This window comes from Somniosus microcephalus, chromosome 6, assembly GCF_052327205.1.
Source record: "Somniosus microcephalus isolate GS21.2 chromosome 6, FLI_Smic_1.0, whole genome shotgun sequence".
Classification (NCBI taxonomy): Eukaryota; Metazoa; Chordata; class Chondrichthyes; order Squaliformes; family Somniosidae; genus Somniosus; species Somniosus microcephalus.
Window position 1 is genome coordinate 251891272 of NC_140992.1, and position 19269 is coordinate 251910540.

The 19269-nt window shown below is 42.5% G+C and overlaps 1 protein-coding gene across 3 annotated transcripts; it reads right to left on the reverse strand.

Annotated features, from left to right (window-relative positions):
* Positions 1-2879: 2879 nt before the first annotated feature.
* sdr42e1 (short chain dehydrogenase/reductase family 42E, member 1) lies at positions 2880-19228 on the reverse strand. Of its 3 annotated transcripts, none has more exons than XM_085991756.1 (4): positions 19055-19228; positions 13522-13631; positions 12999-13093; positions 2880-6750 (listed from the first exon to the last, which is right to left on the reverse strand). In XM_085991756.1, the coding sequence occupies exons 3-4, from the start codon at positions 13058-13060 to the stop codon at positions 5652-5654; spliced, it is 1161 nt and encodes a 386-aa protein (XP_085847882.1). In that variant the 5' UTR covers positions 13061-13093; positions 13522-13631; positions 19055-19228; the 3' UTR covers positions 2880-5651. The 3 variants fall into 3 exon arrangements, with proteins under 3 accessions (XP_085847882.1, XP_085847881.1, XP_085847883.1); XM_085991755.1 differs by lacking the exon at positions 19055-19228 and adding an exon at positions 18845-19023; XM_085991757.1 differs by lacking the exon at positions 19055-19228 and having other exon boundaries at positions 13522-15472.
* Positions 19229-19269: the final 41 nt, after the last annotated feature.

A 19269-nucleotide genomic window follows, 5' to 3' on the forward strand; every position in this document is an offset into this window, starting at 1 on the left:
CTAGGACATCGGTTCCAGCCCTGCCCAGATGCAGACCGTCCGGTTTGAACTGGTCCCACCTCCCCCAGAACCGGTTCCAATGTCCCAGAAACTTGAATCCCTCCCCCTGGCACCATTCCTCTAGCCACGTATTCATCTGAAGTATCCTTCTATTTCTACTCTGACTAGCACGTGGCACTGGTAGCAATCCTGAGATTACTACCTTTGACGTCCTGTTTTTTATCTCCTAACTCCCTATATTCTGCTTTTAGGACCTCATCCCGCTTTTTACCTATATCGCTGGTGCCTATATGCACCACGACAACTGGCCGTTCACCCTCCCCCTCCAAAATGTTCTGCAGCCGCTCAGAGACATCCTTGACCCTTGCACCAGGGAGGCAACACACCATCCTGGAGTCTCGTTTGCGGCCGCAGAAACGCCTATCTATTCCCCTTACGATAGAATCCCCTATTACTATAGCTCTACCCCTCTTTTTTCCTCCCATTCTGTGCAGCAGAGCCACCCCTGGTGCCAGGAAGTTGGCTGCTGCTGCCTTCCTCTGATAAGCCATCCCCCCCAACAGTACTCAAAGTGGTGTATCTGTCATCCAAACCTCTACTGCCCATATCCTAACTCCCACCAAGTCCCATTCACCCTTCACCCTGTGCTCACTGACCTACATTGGCTCTCAGTTAAGCAACACCTCGATTTTAAAATTCTCATCCTTGTTTTCAAATACCCCCATGCCCTCGTCCCTCCCTATCACTGCAACTGCCTCCAGCCCTATGAACCTCCGAGATATCTGTGCTTCTCCAATCCTGACCTCTTGCGCATCCCCAATTTTAATCACTCCACCATTGGTGGCCGTGCCTTCAGCTACCAAGGCACTGGAATTCCCTCCCTAAACCTCTCCGCCTCTCTTTCCTCCTTTAAGACACTCCTTAAAACCTATCTTTTTGAACAAGCTGTTGGTCATCTGCCCTAATATCATGTGGCTCGGTGTCAAATTTTGTTTGATAACGCTCCTGTGAAGCGCCTTGGGACATTTTATTACGTTAAAGGCGTTCTATAAAATGGAGGGTGTTGTTGTTATAGGTATGTCACTGCCTTTTCTGCCTCCACCTCCACCTCCTGTCAGACTAGAATATCAGCCACACCTGTATCAAATTTGTCAGCATTCCCGGCACTTCCAACTCCTTGCTCACTACATAACATACCTCGTCTTTTTTTTTTCCTTTACATTGCTGGTCTGCTGTGTATTTCCAGCATATTTCTGTTTTAATACAAGTTTACTGGTGTTGTTTTCCATTCTTGTCCAGTTTTTCATGATTAGATGGATTGGAATGAAACCTGAAATAAAACAGAAAATGCTGGAAATACACAGGTCAGTCAACAGCTGATGAAGGGTACATGCCAGAAATACAAATACAGGCAGCCAATGGCTGGCAGCTAAGCGCCCATCAGGACAGCAGGTTCTTGCTTCTACTTGCTGGCGCATTCAAGAGGTATTTAACTGTACCGATGCTTCGAACCTTTGTGAAAGGAAGGCAGGGTGCCGCCTTATTCTGGGACCTAGCAATGCGGACAGGGACGTCCCACTGTGAAATTGTTAAGTGGAATGTCGATTTCTTAACGTGAAAACTGGGTAACATTCAGATGAATATGAAAGCAAAGAGGTAATGATGAGGCTTTATAAAATCTAAATTAAACCTCAATTAGAGATCTGGGTGCAGTATTGGGCTCAACATGGAAAGGATATTGAGATTCACTAGGATGCTACCTGGTATGTTGTATGAAGGAGGACTTGAAAATTTGAGGGTTTTTTGTTAGATGACAGGTTATGAGCTAAATGGTCAACTCACCTCTGACCAAATTGGCTCGGCATCCACTTTTTTCCCTTATGTTTGTGCGAAGTGCCTTGGGATATTTTTCTATGTTAAATGCACGAAATAAACGGAGTGACTGCTGCCAACGACTGGAAGCTGCGGTGAAGTGTTCTACGCATTAATCGGAAAGCTGATATCGATGTTTCTGCTTCTCCCCCAAACACCCACAGAGGCCCGATCGAACAAAAGAAGTAAAAGAGACAATAAAAGGTATTCGAAACCAGACGAGATGGTAATAGGCTGGTGGAGACAAAAGGCAGCTGAGATTAGGTGTGAAATGTACTGGCAGATAAGAGACAGCTGCCAGGTGGGAGAGAGAAACAAAAGGAAAGGGGGGGGGGGGGGGGAAGGAAGACCCAAAACGTCAACTCAAATTTCTCTCCACGGATGTTGCCTGACCTGCTGAGTTTTTCCAGCATTTTCTTTTGTTATTTCGGATTTCCAGCATCTGCAGTATTTTGCTATCCCACCCACAGAGCCCGCTCCATTCCCGGCTTTTTTCCCTACAGTCCCGAAGGCCCGCTCCGTTCCCGGCTTTTCCCCCCCCCCCGAGCCGTGAAGCGAAAGACCACAAAAAAAGACTGCGCATGCGCAACTACTTAAATTGCCCTAAATAAATACAAGCTGTTGAGTACAACCAAATGCAAACTGTAGAAACAATATTTTGACAATTAATAAATTTTACATTTCAGCATTTTAAACAATGGAGATTATTTTGTTGTGTTATGATTATTTTGAGTTTTTTTACATTAAATATTGGGGGTTTGTGAAAGAGAAGGAATGCAGATTTAAAAGATGGAAGTTTCAATTTCTTTCTGACAAAGAATTCAGTCAAAGCAGCTATCTACTGATCAGAACCCATGAAACAGATATAAATGTTGTTTACTTTTTAATCTCAAACTATTGCTATTAAAAAGTGTCATATACAAAACACTTTCAAAATTAGCTGGAACTTACTGCTTAAACGGGTTTCTTTAAAATATACATACATACTAACTTTATAACACAACAGATCATGTTCACAAGATAAATTTATTAGTAATAAAAGTAAAGTATCTTCTTTACAAAAAAAGTGTACCACATTACCAGAATAACTACTTGCTAAACAAAGAAGTTACACTTTTGTTAATCGCATAAAAAATTACAGCACTGTATCTGCACCGAAACTATATTAAATCTTAGTATGCCAAAGATGCAGACCTTTAAGTGATCACACTTAAGTTTACTTTGCTGTTTCAATCGACTGGTGCACATACTGTATACACTGATAAAGGCACCATCCCAATTCCAGCATCTCTAGATAACAAAAACAAATTGCTAGAAATTGCTTGGAATTTAAAATAAGAATCTGAAAATGACCAATACCCACATGTGCTTTTCAGCAGAATAGTTACATGATTTACAATATTTGAGAAAGAGCCAAAGAATTATCCAATTCCTAACATTTCATTTTACCCTGGTAATTTAATCTTTGTTATATTAAATAAGTTTTAATATCTTCAGCATATCTCTCACTTGTGTTTAACTGGCTGAATAGTCTTCTCAGTTTTAAATCACATTAATATGTGATTATGTATAAATTTAAATTCACATATCAGAGTCTGAGGGAGAAGGAGTTACTTGTTCCAGGCTAATCAATCCTTTGCTTTTAGCAATGCGTCAGCTTGCCTCGGTCACATTCTCACCTCTCAGTCAGAAAATTGGTTTCAAGCTCCATAACCGTGTTTGAGCTCTTAATCTAGGCTAACACTTCAGTGCAGTTCTGGGTGCCTGCTGTACTGCTGCAGATCCTGGTTTCCTGTTCTTAGTTAAGGATCTCATGCCGCCATTCAAAGAAGAGCATAGAGTTGTCCTGGTTTGCCCTGACCAGCATTCTTCCTCCAACCAATACCACCAAAACAGAGATTAACTGGTACTTCATCTCCTGGCTGTTTGTGGGATGCTGCTGGTGCAGAACAGCTGCCATTTTTACCTACATAACAAACACTGCACTTCAAATAGTAATTCATTATCAGAAGCACTGAGGCATGCTGAAGTGATATATGGAAGTATTATCTCATTTATCATAATTTATGCCATCATAGTGACCATTTAATGTCATCCTGTTTTGGAGAATTATAGACACATGTAATAGCATTAATTTAACTTGAATTTAACCTTCAAGCCACTTAAACCTTTTCACACAAGTCTCAATATGAAGGGTAAACTGCGTCATGTTATGAATATCTCCACGAATGCACTAGAATACAAATAACCTTGATATTTAAGTTAATATCCCAATTGTTACCCATTTGCTCAACACTCTTGCGTTATCACTTTATTCTACAGTACTTTTATAGTTTGCAGTCTTTTAGAAAAAATATTTGATTAATTTCCTTCAGTTCATCTTTAACTTTCCTTCATTTTTATATTTATACATATAAACCTGTTCATCATAAACTTGACAGACAAAATGCAAAGCAACAAAAAAGTAGTTCAAACCAACTACAGTAAATTGCTTCTCCCTCACGGAGGTCAAACACACATTCTGGAGGGCAAGGGTAATTCCAAACTTCCCCATCATAAACTACCTCCTTTGTTGCAAAATCAAGGCAATTTGCTCAGCTACCTCAGCCCATTCTAGCCCCGGCACCTTTCCTGACCAACCCTAACCCAGTTTTGATGTTGTACCACGCTACAGCTTTTCATTTAGCCCGCCCCCAGCCCTCACCAGATTAAGTTCCTCCACAGGATCCACCTCATGCTTCGTTGACACCTTCTCATCATAATTCTTGACTAGTCAACTACCCTTCCTCAATCCAATGCTCAAAAGACATTCTAAATTGCTCAAATCCCTCAGCAACTTCCTCTCAAAACCACCAGACTCACCCACTCCTAAAAAAAAAAAGGCTAAAGTCAACCCCCAACTAGTACCTCACCTCCACAGCTTCTCTTCCTCTCTACATTTCTGAAGCATGCCACCACTAACTAAAGGAAAAATAATTACCCTTTTGTGCCTCTTCTGGCTCGGGCTCCTCTTCACACTAGGTTACCCTCGTGGGGAAGCCATAACAGCTTGCCTGCGTAGGCCTCGGGTTAAAACTGCTGTTTGTGCCAATGACATAATTGAAACCCAATCTGCATATTTAAAGAAGGACCGTGACGGATTCCAGCAGTTGTCCCTCCCATCCCTGCAGGAAGATAGCAGGACCTTGGTGGATGATGCCCACGAGCAATTTTAACTGCCCACCAGCACAGTTTCTGCTGGGCGGGCAGGGTCAAAATGGCCCCTGATGTCTTTGGGTTTTCTTTTACATTAAAATTGGAGGCAAACTTTGGCTCATCTAGATCTTGGTGTCAGACAGGCAGTTGAAGAAAGCAGGAACAGCCTTTAGATTAATGAAGGAGAGAGTGTGATAGAGTTGGTTTTCATCAGCATGCATGTGAAAGGTGGCTGGGCGGCAGAGGACGAGACAGCATTGAAGATGATGTAAAGCCTATGTGGCAAAAGCCCTCCATTATAAATTTTCCTCATTCAAAAACATGTTTTAAAACTAAATACACTAAAATTACTTGCCTACCATATAAACAGAGCACTATACAGGCCCTCCTAGCAGGATGCCATATTTAAGCAACTTGCAAACTGAACCAGGCATTTACAACTTGGTCTGTCATGTGTTATGCAGTCAGGTTAACTCGTTTCAATGTGGTAACAGAAATTCATGTTGTAGCCTCAATTTTCAAATCATCCCAAGTAGGGTCCAGGCTGCAAGGAATGTCCAGTGGAACATAAACTATATGGAATATTATGCTGAAACTACCGGAAGCCAAGACATGATAACGGCAGACAGCAACATTAAAAAAATCACATCCCATATAAAGCGTTTAATACTGTACGTGGTTAGCTTCCGCCCATGACCACGAACTTTGAACCACTCCACTATTTCACTCAGGCTATGTTCCCGCGGGTTGTACCCCAGTTCTTTTCTAGCCTTCTGCAGGCTGAAGTAATGAGTGACCCCCGTTTTATAGACTTCTGTGCGAGTCAGAAATGGTTGAAAATTATAAATGCGGCCAACAAAAAAATGAATGGTTTCGGTGAGCAAGGCAAAGAAATAGATCAACGCGAGTGGCAGTCGAATTGTGGGGTACTTGTAGCCCAGGCCTTCCACTAGTGGTCTGAAAAATTCAAAGTTGTTCACTGGCTTGCCATCAGAGATAAAATAAGCCTGGCCAGCAGCTATGCAATTTTTTCCTTCTGTTAAAGCTTCCGATGCCAGTATGTGTGCAGAAACAAGGTTGTCAACATGGACAAACTCTACCAGACTATCTGCTGCCCCATACACAAACTTGAAGAGTCCATTCTCTATATAATTCACTATTCTTGGAAGGTGCCTTTGCTCACCAGGTCCATAGATGCCTGCTGGCCGTAGGGCACAAGTCTGTAAAACACCAGTGCCTTTCTTTAGCTTTGTGCCATTTGCATGTAGCACCTCCATCTCTGCTAAAGATTTGGTTCTCGAGTAGTGATCTGGATGAAGGTGCAGCGGAAGATAAGGGAGCGATTCATCCCCATTTTTAATGACTTGGCCCCCAAACACAACATTGTATGTACTTGTGTAAAGCAGTCTTGGTATCCCATTCTTCAGGCAGGCCTGGATCACATGCTCTGTGCCGTTAACATTGATGTCCTCAATTAGCTTTTTATTTAACTGTTCCCTTCCAGACATGCCATACGAAGCTAAATGGAAAACACAATCTACATTCCTGAATGCAGCCTCTACCTCCAAGTAGTTGCAGATATCTCCCTTTATAAAGACAACTGCATCAGGCACTTGCTCTATCGGTTTGTGGGTGTCAAAGAGGACCACTTTTATGCCTCTCTTGTGCAGGGTGCAACCCAATCTGAAACAGAAAAGGTGGTAATAGGCAGTGTAAAACTATTTTCTTAAAACAGCTCACTGTTAGAATAGGTCATTAACATACAATTATTGTACAGAACATGCAGAGGCCATTACTTGAAGTAGAAATCAGTTTTAAAAACAGGTACAAATTTACCTCATGGTAGAGCACATTTCAGTATTTTTGTGCATGTATTTTACAAATTCCTAAAATTACTAAAGTCAACTTGTTTCAATTGGTAGCACTGTCACCCGAGTCAGAAGATTGTGGGTTCAGGCCCCGCTCCAAAACATAAGCATATACAGGAAACTCTCTAATAACCGGCAAAATTCTCACTCCAAAAACTACAGTATAGAGTCGTTTATAAGTTTTGTTTTACTGTTAAGTAATCAAAGAGTTATGGATTACCCTCAACTGGCAGTACTGTACTTAATCAAGCATCTTCCACCATCCATTTAACACAACATTCTGTAGGTGAGTACCCAATTACTGTATACTGCACATTTCTTGATTTTTTTATTTTTGTTTGTTAAAAATAGCCTTGGTAGATAACCCTCTCCGTTATCCGGAATTTTTAATCAACCGGCACCATCCTGGTCCCGTCGGTGCCGGATACCAAAGAGTTTCCTGTAATCTAAGCTGATGCTTCAGTGCATATTCAGAGGTGCCATCTTATGAATGAGACTAACTGTTCAGGTGGACGTCAAAGATCCCATGACACTACTCAAAAGAGAGTATGAGAACTTTTCCAGTGTCCTGGCCAAGATTCATCCTCAAGCAACAGAGATTAACTGGCTATTTATCCAACTTGCTTTTTGTGAGAAGTCACTGTATGCAAATTGGCTGTCCTGTTTGCCCCCATAACAAGTGACTGCACTTAAAATGTAATTCATTGAATGTGAAGTGCTTCGGAAGATGTAAAAGGTACTATATAGATGCAAGTACTTTCTTTCCACCCCTATGGAAATTTATGGATCAACTATACTTTGCTACTCCAATAAACAAGAACCTGCATATTGTCAGAGGAGGCAATCATAGAATAATACAGCACAAAAGTAGGCCATTCGGTCCACTATGTCTGTGCCAGCTCTTTAAAAGAGCTATGTAGTGATAATTCATCTGATAAACGAAAGCCTGCTACTAAATCGGCTCCAGCATGTCGGATGGAAGGACTCTTAAAAGGTCGTTTGAGCACCTGCCGACTTAATTACATGTGGACACACTGTAAAAGACCACACAGCCGAGGATAGATCACCATAGCAATAAGAGCGAGCCCAGGCCGGCTGGAGGTCATTTTGGACACCTGCATACATTACTTGTGGACAGAGAGAAAACAAGTGAAGTGTCAATCAATCGTGGGTTGTATTGTAGGAACCTATTGTTGACAAGCCACCGCCCCACAGCTGCGGTTCTATGTTACAAATGGTCTTTTAAAGCTAGGCAGAATTCAGAGTGGAAAAAGACACAGCTCCACCGCAACTGCTCCAGCCTCGCCTTTCGCTTCCTGGAGACGCCACCTCACCTGGTATCTTCCTGACTGCTCGCTACCTCACAGCTTCATGCCTATGCAGGCTTACAGATTGCCTGTGAAGCAGATAACCTTTTGCAAGTTACTATTGAATCTGCTTCCAATACCCTTTCATGCAGTGATTATTTCAAAAACATAACAAATTCTTGCCAATTTTTTACATCTGTTTCCTGAAAGTTTTGACTTCTTACTAAGGTTCAGCTTCACGGGTATAGGCACTCTCCAATACTCCACCCAGGTGGCCATTCTTCATGCATCAGGCTTTTTGACCACACGGAACATCACAGCCAAGTTTGAACCAGTGCTCATCCAATATCCATACACATACTTCCAATAGGGGCCACTGGATAGTAATCAGAAGTGGGAGCCCTGGATGACTTTCCCGTCTCTAATCCAAGGATACTAAAGACAAGGTCAGGAATGGGAATGTTCGCTGATGACTGCACAGTGTTCAGCGCCATTCACAACTCCTCAGATAATGAAGCAGTCTATGCCCGCATGCAACAAGACCTGGACGACGTTCAGGCTTGGGCTGATAAGTGGCAGGTAACATTCGCGCCACAGAAGTGCCAGGCAATGACTATCTCCAACAAGCGAGAGTCTAACCACCTCCCCATGACATTCAACGGCATTACCAGCACCAAATCCCCCACCATAAACACCCTGGGGGTCACCATTGACCAGAATCTTAACTAGACCAGCCACATAAATACTGTGGCAACAAGAGCAGGTCAGAGGCTGGGTATTCTGCGGCGAGTGTCTCACCTCCTGACTCCCCAAAGCCTTTCCACCATCTACAAGGCACGAGTCAGGAGTGTGATGGAATACTCTCCACTTGCCTGGATGAGTGCAGCTCCAACAACACTCAAGAAGCTCAACACCATCCAGGACAAAGCAGCCCGTTTGATTGGCACCCCACCCACCGCCTTAAACATTCACTCTCTCCACCATCGGCGTACCGTGGCTGCAGTGTGTACCATCTACAAGATGCACTGCAGCAACTCGCCAAGGCTTCTTCGGCAGCACCTCCCAAACCCGCGACCTCTTCCACCTAGGACAAGGGCAGCAGGTGCATGGGAACACCACCACCTTCAAGTTCCCCTCCAAGTCACATACCATCCTGACTTAGAAGTATATCGCCGATCCTTCATCGTCACTGGGTCAAAATCCTGGAACTCCCTACCTAACAGCACTGTGGGAGTGCCTTCACCACACGGACTGCCGCGGTTCAAGAAGGCGGCTCACCACCACCTTCTCAAGGGCAATTAGGGATGGGCAATAAATGCTGGCCTTGCCAGCGACGTCCACATCCCATAAGCAAATTAAAAAAATTATAGAACTCTCCCACCATCCTTAATGAGATTAGAACAGGAATTGAACCTCGGACCATCTTCAGCTGTATGGCTCAGCTACTTATTTGAAACTCCTCCTGCATTCGCTCTCGCATTCAATTACTCGAACGCGGATTAATCCTTTCAGAAAATCATCAATGCGAGCCATAACTGTAGCGATAAAAGTAGAAACAGATTGTGCAATGTGATAACGAAATGGGCCTGAAATCTGGCCAAAATAAAAAAGATAATAAAGAAAAACAGAATAGGGTTGATCACAATACAAGGAGAAGTAACTCACAGATGGTGAGGTAAAAGTTAAGCTAATGAAGAGTACAAAACAGATGGTACACCCTTTATTTCTGACCTGTGTGCTACCATCACAAGTGCACCTGGAGACTGTTTACTAGCTGCACGATGCAATCTTTTCCCCCACTGATACCATCGCTGTGTTTAACTGTGCAACTCCAGATCACCGGCAAGGCGGCGAGTCAAATATTGGAGAGAATTTTGCCAAGATCTTTGATAAGATTTTTGGGTCAACTCAGTGAGGTTAATTAGTGAAATATGCAGAAGAATTTGCATCTACGTGACATGCATGTATCTTCGCCAATAAAACAGATACAGCACAAACTGTTTCAATGTTTCCATCTGGTCTTTACTATCGCTGAACACTAGACTATTGTTGAACCAGCACTTCAACCTCGCTACTGAATTTCATCAAGAATGTTACATGGCCCTTTATCAAACTTCTTGGAACAGGAGCTGCCCATGTAGGCGCTTCCCAAAATGAGGAGTGAAAAGGCAAACAGCATTCGAAATAGAGCCACCTTCAGCAAAATATAAATTTGGGACAAAAGCCAAACAACATAAATCCAAGAGATGCAAATTTGACCAATTTGGAGGTGTATACATGAAGAATAAGCAAATGACTGTGCAGTTGTACTGTACATATCCTGTCACTGCTTTATTGCTATTGATGCATTGAGTAAGACATTTGCATCTGCCACTGAAGCAAAGGCTTTTTTTATTATATATAAATAGTTGCCTTTTTCTGACTAGACGATCATCACCAGATAACCATTTTAAGTGTAAGGAAGCATTGAAATCAACAGAAATGATCCTTAATAAAAACAGAAAATGCTGGAAATACTCAGCAGGTCAGGCAGCATCTGTAGAGAGAGAAACAGATTTAACGTTTCAGGTTGAAGACCCTTCGTCAGAACTGGAAAAAGCTGAAGATCGAACAGGTTTTTAAGCAAGTGTAGGGGCAGGGAAAGGGGGGAGGGGAGGAAAGAACAAAAGGGAAGGTCTGTGATAGGATGGAAAGCAGGAGAGATAAAGAGGCAAAGGGGATGGTGCAAGGCATAAGGAGATGGTAATGGGACAAGTTAAGAAACCTTTTTACCTCCTCCCTTCCCACTGTCCAGGGCCCCAAACACCCCTTCCAGGTGAAACAGCAATTTACTTGTACTTATTGCAATTTAATATACAGGTACTGTATTCGCTGCTCACGATGCAGTCTCCTCTACATTGAGGAGGCCAAACGCAGATTGGGCGACCGCTTTGCGGAACACCTCCGTTCAGTCCGTAAGGGTGACCCTGAGCTTCCAGTTGCCTGTCACTTTAATGCTCCACTTCACTCCCACTCTGACCTCTCTGTCCTTGGCCTATTACATTGTTCCAATGAAGCTCAACGTAAACTCAAGGAACAGCACCTCATCTTCCGATTAGGCACTTTACAGCCTGCCGGACTCAACATAGAGTTCAACAATTTCAGATAATAATCCCTGCCTCCATTTTTCATGCAGTATGATTTTGCTATTCCCATTTGCAACATTTTCACAGCATATTCTTTCAATTCCTTCCTCCCCTCCTAACCTCCCCCCCCCCCCCCCCCCCCCCCACTGTCTCTGCACCTGCTTAATATCTGTTACATCTCCAGCTTTTTCCAGTTCTGATGAAGGGTCCCAGACCTGAAACGTTAACTCTGTTTCTCTCTCCACGGATGCTGCCTGGCCTGCTGAGTATTTCCAGCATTTTCTGTTGTCCCATTATCATCTCCTTTTGCCTTGCACCATCTCTTAATGTCTCTTAATCTCTCCTGCCTTCCATCCTATCACAGACCTTCCCTTTTGTTCTTGTAGAGAATATATAATTTCAGCTATAGAAAATGCTGGAAATACACAGCAGATCAGTTAGCATCTGTAAACAGAGACAGGCAATGACTTCTTCGGGCATATACTCTTCATCAGAACTGAAGACAATCAGAAATTCTAGTGAGGTTGCAAAAGTGTGTGTGTGTGTGGGGGAGGGTGGTGGCAACAGCGAGAATCAAGATACATCAGCCACTGAGTTTTTGTTTGTGTGGACCTCTGCTGTGCCTTTTCACCTCACTATTTGTGCATTCCTTTGTTCTTTTTATATCCCCACATCATTGCATTAATGACTTTTATATTAACTAACAGTCCAAGTTAAGCAGTTTATAGGTCTGTTAAATGATTCAATGTTACCAGTCACTCCAGTAAGCAGACTTTGCATCCCCTATAACCTGGAGAGTACTTATACCATTCAATATCTAATTACATGGTACCATGACCCAGGGGCCTTAACAATAATACTTGTGTGTACTGGATTCTGCGTCCTGGCAAGTGCCACCAGGTGTGTTTCTCCTATTTTCCAGAGGCGAACTGATAATTATAAACTGACAAACTGGGTTATGTTACATGAAAGGCATGAATGATCAGAACGCAGTCTTCTAGTGAATTGCAATCCATTTCATGTTGCTTTGCCACTCTAAATGGGATAAATTCACTTCAGATTGTCCAGTTTTGTTTCATTAATGCTAATAGATTCAAATTGAACAGAAGCTTCAGATGCAAAATGGCATTCAGCTGCAATTTTGAACTAGGTTTATTACTTTCCATAATTTAAAGGCAATTCCTCACAGAGAAATACTGTTGAAAAATGTATTTATTAACTTTCAAATAGAATTTTAAGACATTAGTCCTGTGTGCATTTACTATTTACAGGAAACTTTGTGCTATCCGGCACCGACAGGACCGAGCTGTTGCTGTCCCATCAAAACTGCCGGACAAACCAGCGCTAATGTTGAAACATACGGAGATTTTGAGCTCCGTATCTGGCAACAAACCCTGTTGCTTAGCAACAGCTTCTAAACAGTCGGCCGTACCTTGCAAGCGTCTCTGTAGCTAAGCAACAGCTTCAGCGAGACCTTGCAGAGCCTGACTGGTGAAAAAAAAGCAACGAAAAGAAAAAAAACCTAACGAAACGGCTCCTGATTTTTGCCGGTGGCTCGAGCATTCCAGACAGTTAACCTCCGGATAAACCAAAGTTTCCTGTAATTGATATTACATAATGATTGATCTTACCTATATCCTAGATAACCTCCCCCGCCAGTGATCAGGATAGTTTCTGTTGCTGAAGTTTCCATTCCTTTAGATTAAATGATCAAAAGTGTGGTGGGCTGTGGAAAATAAAATTTAAAGAAGACTGCACTGAAGATAAAACCACTTCACAATGTCGAAAAGTACAGCAATACTGATGAACAAAGCAATTTATCCGAAAGTTGGCTGTTAGATTCATATCAGCCAATTCAAAAATTTAAATCTATGTAAGTGGAGGTGTTAAAGCTGATAGTTTGAATGCAAGTAATATGCAACTAAAAATCCAACGGATTTGCAACTGTTTCTTTTTATAACAGGAGCAAAGAAAATTCCTTCAAAGGCATAGATTGAGATTCAGAAAACATTAATCCGTTTAGAATTATTTTTTAATCAGTTTGCACACAAGATTAAAAAAGCAAAGTTCCAAAAGATGCAGAAACACTAAGTAGCCATTTGCTAACATATTAAAAAGTGTATAGTACACACTTACTGTAACCATTGCACTTACTTCCAGTCACACTTCAGATTTCAAACGTCAAGTGTGTCCTCTGACTAATTGTGAGCAATGTCATGGGAGATCTGTCGATAGCAGAATAAACATGGGAGCTGGAAATCATACTGTAGGAATTCAGGCAGCAAAAAAAAAAGGATTAGTATTTTCTCATACAGTATCTGCAGATGTGACTGAGATCAAAACCATTTATGGAACTAAATGCAGGAAATACTTTTTAATGCTTGCATCTTGTCATATTCAGTGTGCGTATTGTAACCTGAGCCATATCAATGTTTCATTTATAGTCAAGCCTTCACACGCTTTCCCATCTATTGAAATACTTGTCTCCATAACCTAACATTTTGTTTCTTTTAAATGCCCACCTCAAAATTCAACAAAAAATATTTGCAGGTCACACCCGTCAAGTCAGTAATCAGAAAGTATATTACTTGAGGGTTTGTTTTAGTACCTCAGGCAGATGGCAAAGACATCTCATTGCACACAGACCTTGTGTCCAAACCACTCTGAATTCCAAGAAACCCAGCAACAATCTATCACTGTAACGCCCATGACAGGGCCTCATTTAAAATGCACGTCTTCCTGGGTTTTCCAAGTAAATCATTGCTTATTGGTAAATTTCCACTGCAATGACACACCAGTCCTCCTCCATACCCACTCAGCTGCTATGTGATCCCATTATACCACTGAAAGTGCAGCATACTAAATCCAGTTACACGCACCATTACACTGAAAATAGACGCGGGCTCTTCCACACATCACAGTAAGCTCTAAAATAAGAAAACACCGAGTCTCATAACACAAGAAAAGTCAAGGGCCAGAAAATGCCATTCAGCCCACTGATATTTATCCCTCTATTACCTTATTTTTTCCATTATAGCATCCACCTGCACTCCGAATATCCCGAACATTTCTGATTATATTATGCTGCATGGCAGATTATTCCAAACATTTATCACTGAGTAAAGAAGCTTTTCCTAATATTTGGTTTTAATTATACTTTTCACACATTTAAATTTGCGTCCTCTGGTCCTACTGGCATAATTTGAATTAATATTCTGTATTGTTTTCAATATTTTATTAAAGCCCCTCATTAATTGCCCTTAATTTCCCAATTTGTTACCATCTTCTCGTCTGCAGTTCTGTCACTTTAAGTTTAATTACAAGTGCTTCTTGCAAAACTTCACCAAAAACATTTGGAAAGACCAAACCATATATCTAAATCCATGCACATTTGGAAAACTACATCATAGCAGAAGGAAGGTAAGGTTTGGGGTATTAATCAATGGGTTGTGGTCTGCTCAGGCTTGCTTTGAGGGGTCAGAGAATTACCATTTTTTTAAATAAAAAGTGTTTTCTTAAATTGGCTACAGGTCTCTGTTTTTGGCTCTCCCAGGAGTTGAAAGGTGGGGGATAGAAAGAGTGGGAGAATGGAGAAGAGTCCACTAAGAAGTGGGACAAGCACAAATGGGCCTGATGGCCTTATTTTATCCTGAGTATAGAACAAATTATTACAATATAGGGACTGTTCCAGTGCTCTGCTTAAAATAGTTGACATTTTACCTGTTATTAATATGTTAAGCAAATGTACTTGCCAAGATCAAACTTGTCACCCTTTTTAAATATATATTTGCATGCCTACAGTTTTGCAAAATCTCACCAGTACCTGATGATTCTCTCATTAGAAATACAGCACTAACATGTATTAACATTGATCAACAAATATTCATAAAACTGGATTATTGCAGATCATTGTGCATGGCTACTTGAAGTGATTTATGGCAGTCATACTGAAACAGGCAGATTCTTTTCTGTGCGTTAATTAGGTTGACTCCCAGTACGTCAGCCGTGTCTCAGTTGGTAGTACTCTTGTTTCTGAGTCAGAAGGTTGTGGGTTCAAGTCCCACTCCAGAGACTTAAGCACAAAAATCTAGGCTGACGCTCCAGTGCAGTACTGAGGGAGTGCTGCACTGTCGGAGATGCCGTCTTTCAGATGAGACGTTAAACCAAGGCCCCGTCTGCTCTCTCAGGTGGATATAAAAGATCCCTTGGCACTATTTTGAAAGAGCGAGGGTGTTATCTCCGGTGTCCTGGCCAATATTTATCCCTCAATCAACATCACTAAAACAGATTATCTGGTCATTATCACATTGCTGTTTGTGGGAGCTTGCTGTGCGCAAATTGGCTGCCGCGTTTCCTACATTACAACAGCGACTACATTCAAAAGGACTTCATTGGCTGTAAAGCCTTTGGGACATCCGGTGGTCATGAAAGGCGCTAAATAAATAAAGTCTTTCTTTCTTTCATATGCAATAAGGACAACTGTCGATCTTTTTTCCCCATTCTCCATATAAAATTTACAGAAACAGTTCATATCTACAATGTATATAAAGGATATTTGCTTCCCCCACACACTGCTGCACTCTATCTACAATTCTAAATTGCATGCATACAGGAGCAAGTTTCTACTCAGTATATAAATTATTTTTGGTCTCCCTATACTAGTGAATTTCCTGCAGCTTTAGTCATGGAACACAATGTGAATTTCCCAGAGTGAAGTGGTGATGCTGCCAGTCTTCTGGAACTGGTGAAGCTTCATCTAATGGGAGCACTATGCAGGTGTGACGACGTCACAAAATGGTGATATCCAAGTAAGGAGTGCAAATCATACTGTACATGATTTACTATGTTATGAAAGATACACAATCAGAGTCCTTTGCTCTCACTACACTCATACTTTCCATTGAAGCTAGCTTCCCTTCAGTACATAAAGATTTATTTTACCCTGTATTTTTTTAAACACCATACAAGGATTTGTGTACAAAGGTTTGCTTCCATTGCAAATTGACAGTTTCTATTGTGTAAATTGAAGTTTTCCCTTCACAGTGTAAATACATACATGCTTCTGTGACCAGATGTGTGCATTATAATCGATAAATAGAAGGATGCGTCTAGTGACAATGCATTGTCAATGACGGTTCTAACCCGAAGCATAACATCCTAACCCCAACCTAGGGTTTGCAACCCGAGGTGAAACATTGGCGAATGCTGATGCTCAAAGGGACCTGGGTGTCCTTGTACCTGAGTCACTGAATGTGAATGTGCAGGTGCAGCAAGCCATTAGGAAGGCAAATGGAACGCTGGCCTTCATTACAAGAGGATTTGAGTACAGGAGTAAAGAAGTCTTACTCCAATTATATAGGGCCTTGGTGAGATCACACCTGGAGTACGGTGTACAATTTTGGTCTCCTTACCTAAGGAAGGATATACTTGCCATAGAGGGAGTGCAACGAAGCTTCATGAGATTGATTCCTGGGATTGAGTAAACTGGGCCTGTATTCTCTTGAAGTCAGAAGAATGAGGGGGGATCTCATTGAAGCATACAAAATCATTACAGGGCTTGATAGGATGGATGCTGGGAAATGTTTCCCTTGGCTGGGGAGTCTAGAACCAGGGGCCACAGCCTCAGGATAAAGGGTAGGCCATTCAGGACTGAGAAGAGGAGAAATGTCTTCACACAGAGGGTGGTGAATCTTTGGCATTCTCTACCCCAGAGGCTCAGTCATTGGGTATATTAAAAACAGAAGTCGATAGATTTCTGACTAGTAAGGGCATCAAGGGATATGGTGATAGGGCCAGTGAATGAAACGGAGGTAGAAGATCAGCCATGATCTCATTCAATGGCGGAGCAGGCTCGAAGGGCCGAATGGCCTACTTCTGCTCCTAATTCTTATGTTCTAACCCTCCAGGATTGCCGTGGAGTCTCCAGGAATTAAAGTCTATTCTCCAGGACACTACCACAAGCATCCCAGGAGAAAAATCATTGGGGCAAATAAAAAATTTTGTTTAAAAAAAAAAAAAACTTTGAACTGGTTATATAAATATTGGACATGGGGAAAAAAAGATGTTTGACCGAATTTTCCCAATGGGGTAATTAAGTGTCTATTCGCTTTCCAATTGGTGTGGGAAGGCAGTGCACCGTGAGTATGGAGATGTTGGGCGACCAATGGCAGGAGTGTGTGGGCGATTGGAGGTAGGAGGCAAGGTAATGACACTTCTAGAAATATGTCCAGAGTTGACAACTCTGCCCCAACCCACAAACCTTGAAACTTCACCCACTCCGTAAATAGCATAAACTGCACAGAAGCAGTCGAGTACTACTTGGAATATTAAGGAAGTTTGCTGTCTCCAACACACTGTGCAAGTGGATTGCAGGAAGTGAGTGGGAAGTGTCTAGTTACGATGCTCCAGCCATCAAGGTGTGTGGGGTAAAAACAGAAAAATCTGGAAACACTCAGCAGGTCAGGCAGCATCTGTGGCAAGAGAAACTGAGTTAACGTTTCAGGTCGATGACCTTTCATCAGAACTGGAAAAAGTTAGAGATATAGCAGATTTTAAGCACGTGCAGAGGCAGGGGGTGGGGGTGAGAGGGGAAGAAATGATCAAAAGAGGTGATTGTACAAAGCTAAAGGAGATGGTAATGGGACAAGTAAAAAAAAAAGGTCTAGAAAAGACTTGCATTTCTATAGCGCCTTTCACGACCACTGGACATCCCAAAGCGCTTTACAACCAATGAAGTACTTTTTGAAGTGTAGTCACTGTTGTAATGTAGGAAACACAGCAGCCAATTTACACACAGCAAGTTCCCACAAACAGCAATGTGATGATGACCAGATAGTCTGTTTTAGTGATGTTGACTGTGGAATAAATATTGGCCAGGACACTGGGGATAGCTCCCCTGTTCTTCAAAATAGTGCCATGGGATCTTTTACTTCCAACTGAGCAAACAGACGGGACCTTGGTTTAACTCATCTGAAAGACGGCACCTCAGACAGTGCCGCACTCCCTCAGCACTGCACTGGAGCGTCAGCCTAGATTTTTGTGCTCAAGTCTCTGGATCACACAGAATCACAGAAACCCCACAGTGCAGATAGAGGCCATTTCGGCCCATCGAGCCTGCACCGACACATATCCCACCCGATCCCCGTAACCCCTAAACCAACACGTAACCCCACGTATTTAATCCCCCTAACACTAAGGGTCAATTTATCATAGCCAATCAACCTAACCCGCACATCTTTGGACTGTGGGAGGAAACCGGAGCACCCGGAGGAAACCCACGCAAACACGGGGAGAATGTGCAAACTCCACACATTTAAACCCACAACCTTCAGACTCAGAGGCGAGGGTGCTACCCACTGAGCTGGGAATATCAGAATCATCAACAGCAACCGTCTGAAAAAAATGGGAGCAGAGGTTGCGGTCTGAAATTGCTGAACTCGAGGTGGAGTCCAGAATAGCTGTGAAAAAAAAAAAGTACCGAATCGAAATGTGAGTTACGGTGGGAGCAAGTTGGTCTTTCCCTGTCCATCAAACCGGAGCGGCCCGCAGGAGAGCCTCCAGTTCCCGTTAGCACACTACTGCCGCTTTAATAAGGTTTGCCGAGTAAAGGCCCGCGCTCTGTGCACACCGACACCGACCCGCTACCACCGTTACCATGGCGCCTCCGCCCAGCCTGCCGCAAACTCACTTCCGCTCCTGTCACCTGATGCGCGCATTCTTGGACCAGACTGCTAAACAATTTAATTCCTATTCACAGGTTGCGAAAATCAAAAAAGACGGGAGAGTCCAGTTTCCGGCGGCGAGCTGATCAGTAACTAAATATTTTATATCTACATATATACACCGGGCAGGCCAGACTAAAGATGGCGCTGTTCGGGCCCACATTGAAGTGCTGCCATGTTC

Excerpts from the sequence above, each read along its gene's own strand:
- sdr42e1 (XM_085991756.1), bottom strand. The coding sequence starts at position 13,060 with ATGGAAACTTCAGCAACAGAAACTATCCTGATCACTGGCGGGGGAGGT. Across the intron at positions 6,751-12,998 it reads GGAGGTTATCTAGGATATAG|ATTGGGTTGCACCCTGCACA; the intron begins GTAAGATCAATC and ends TTTCTGTTTCAG.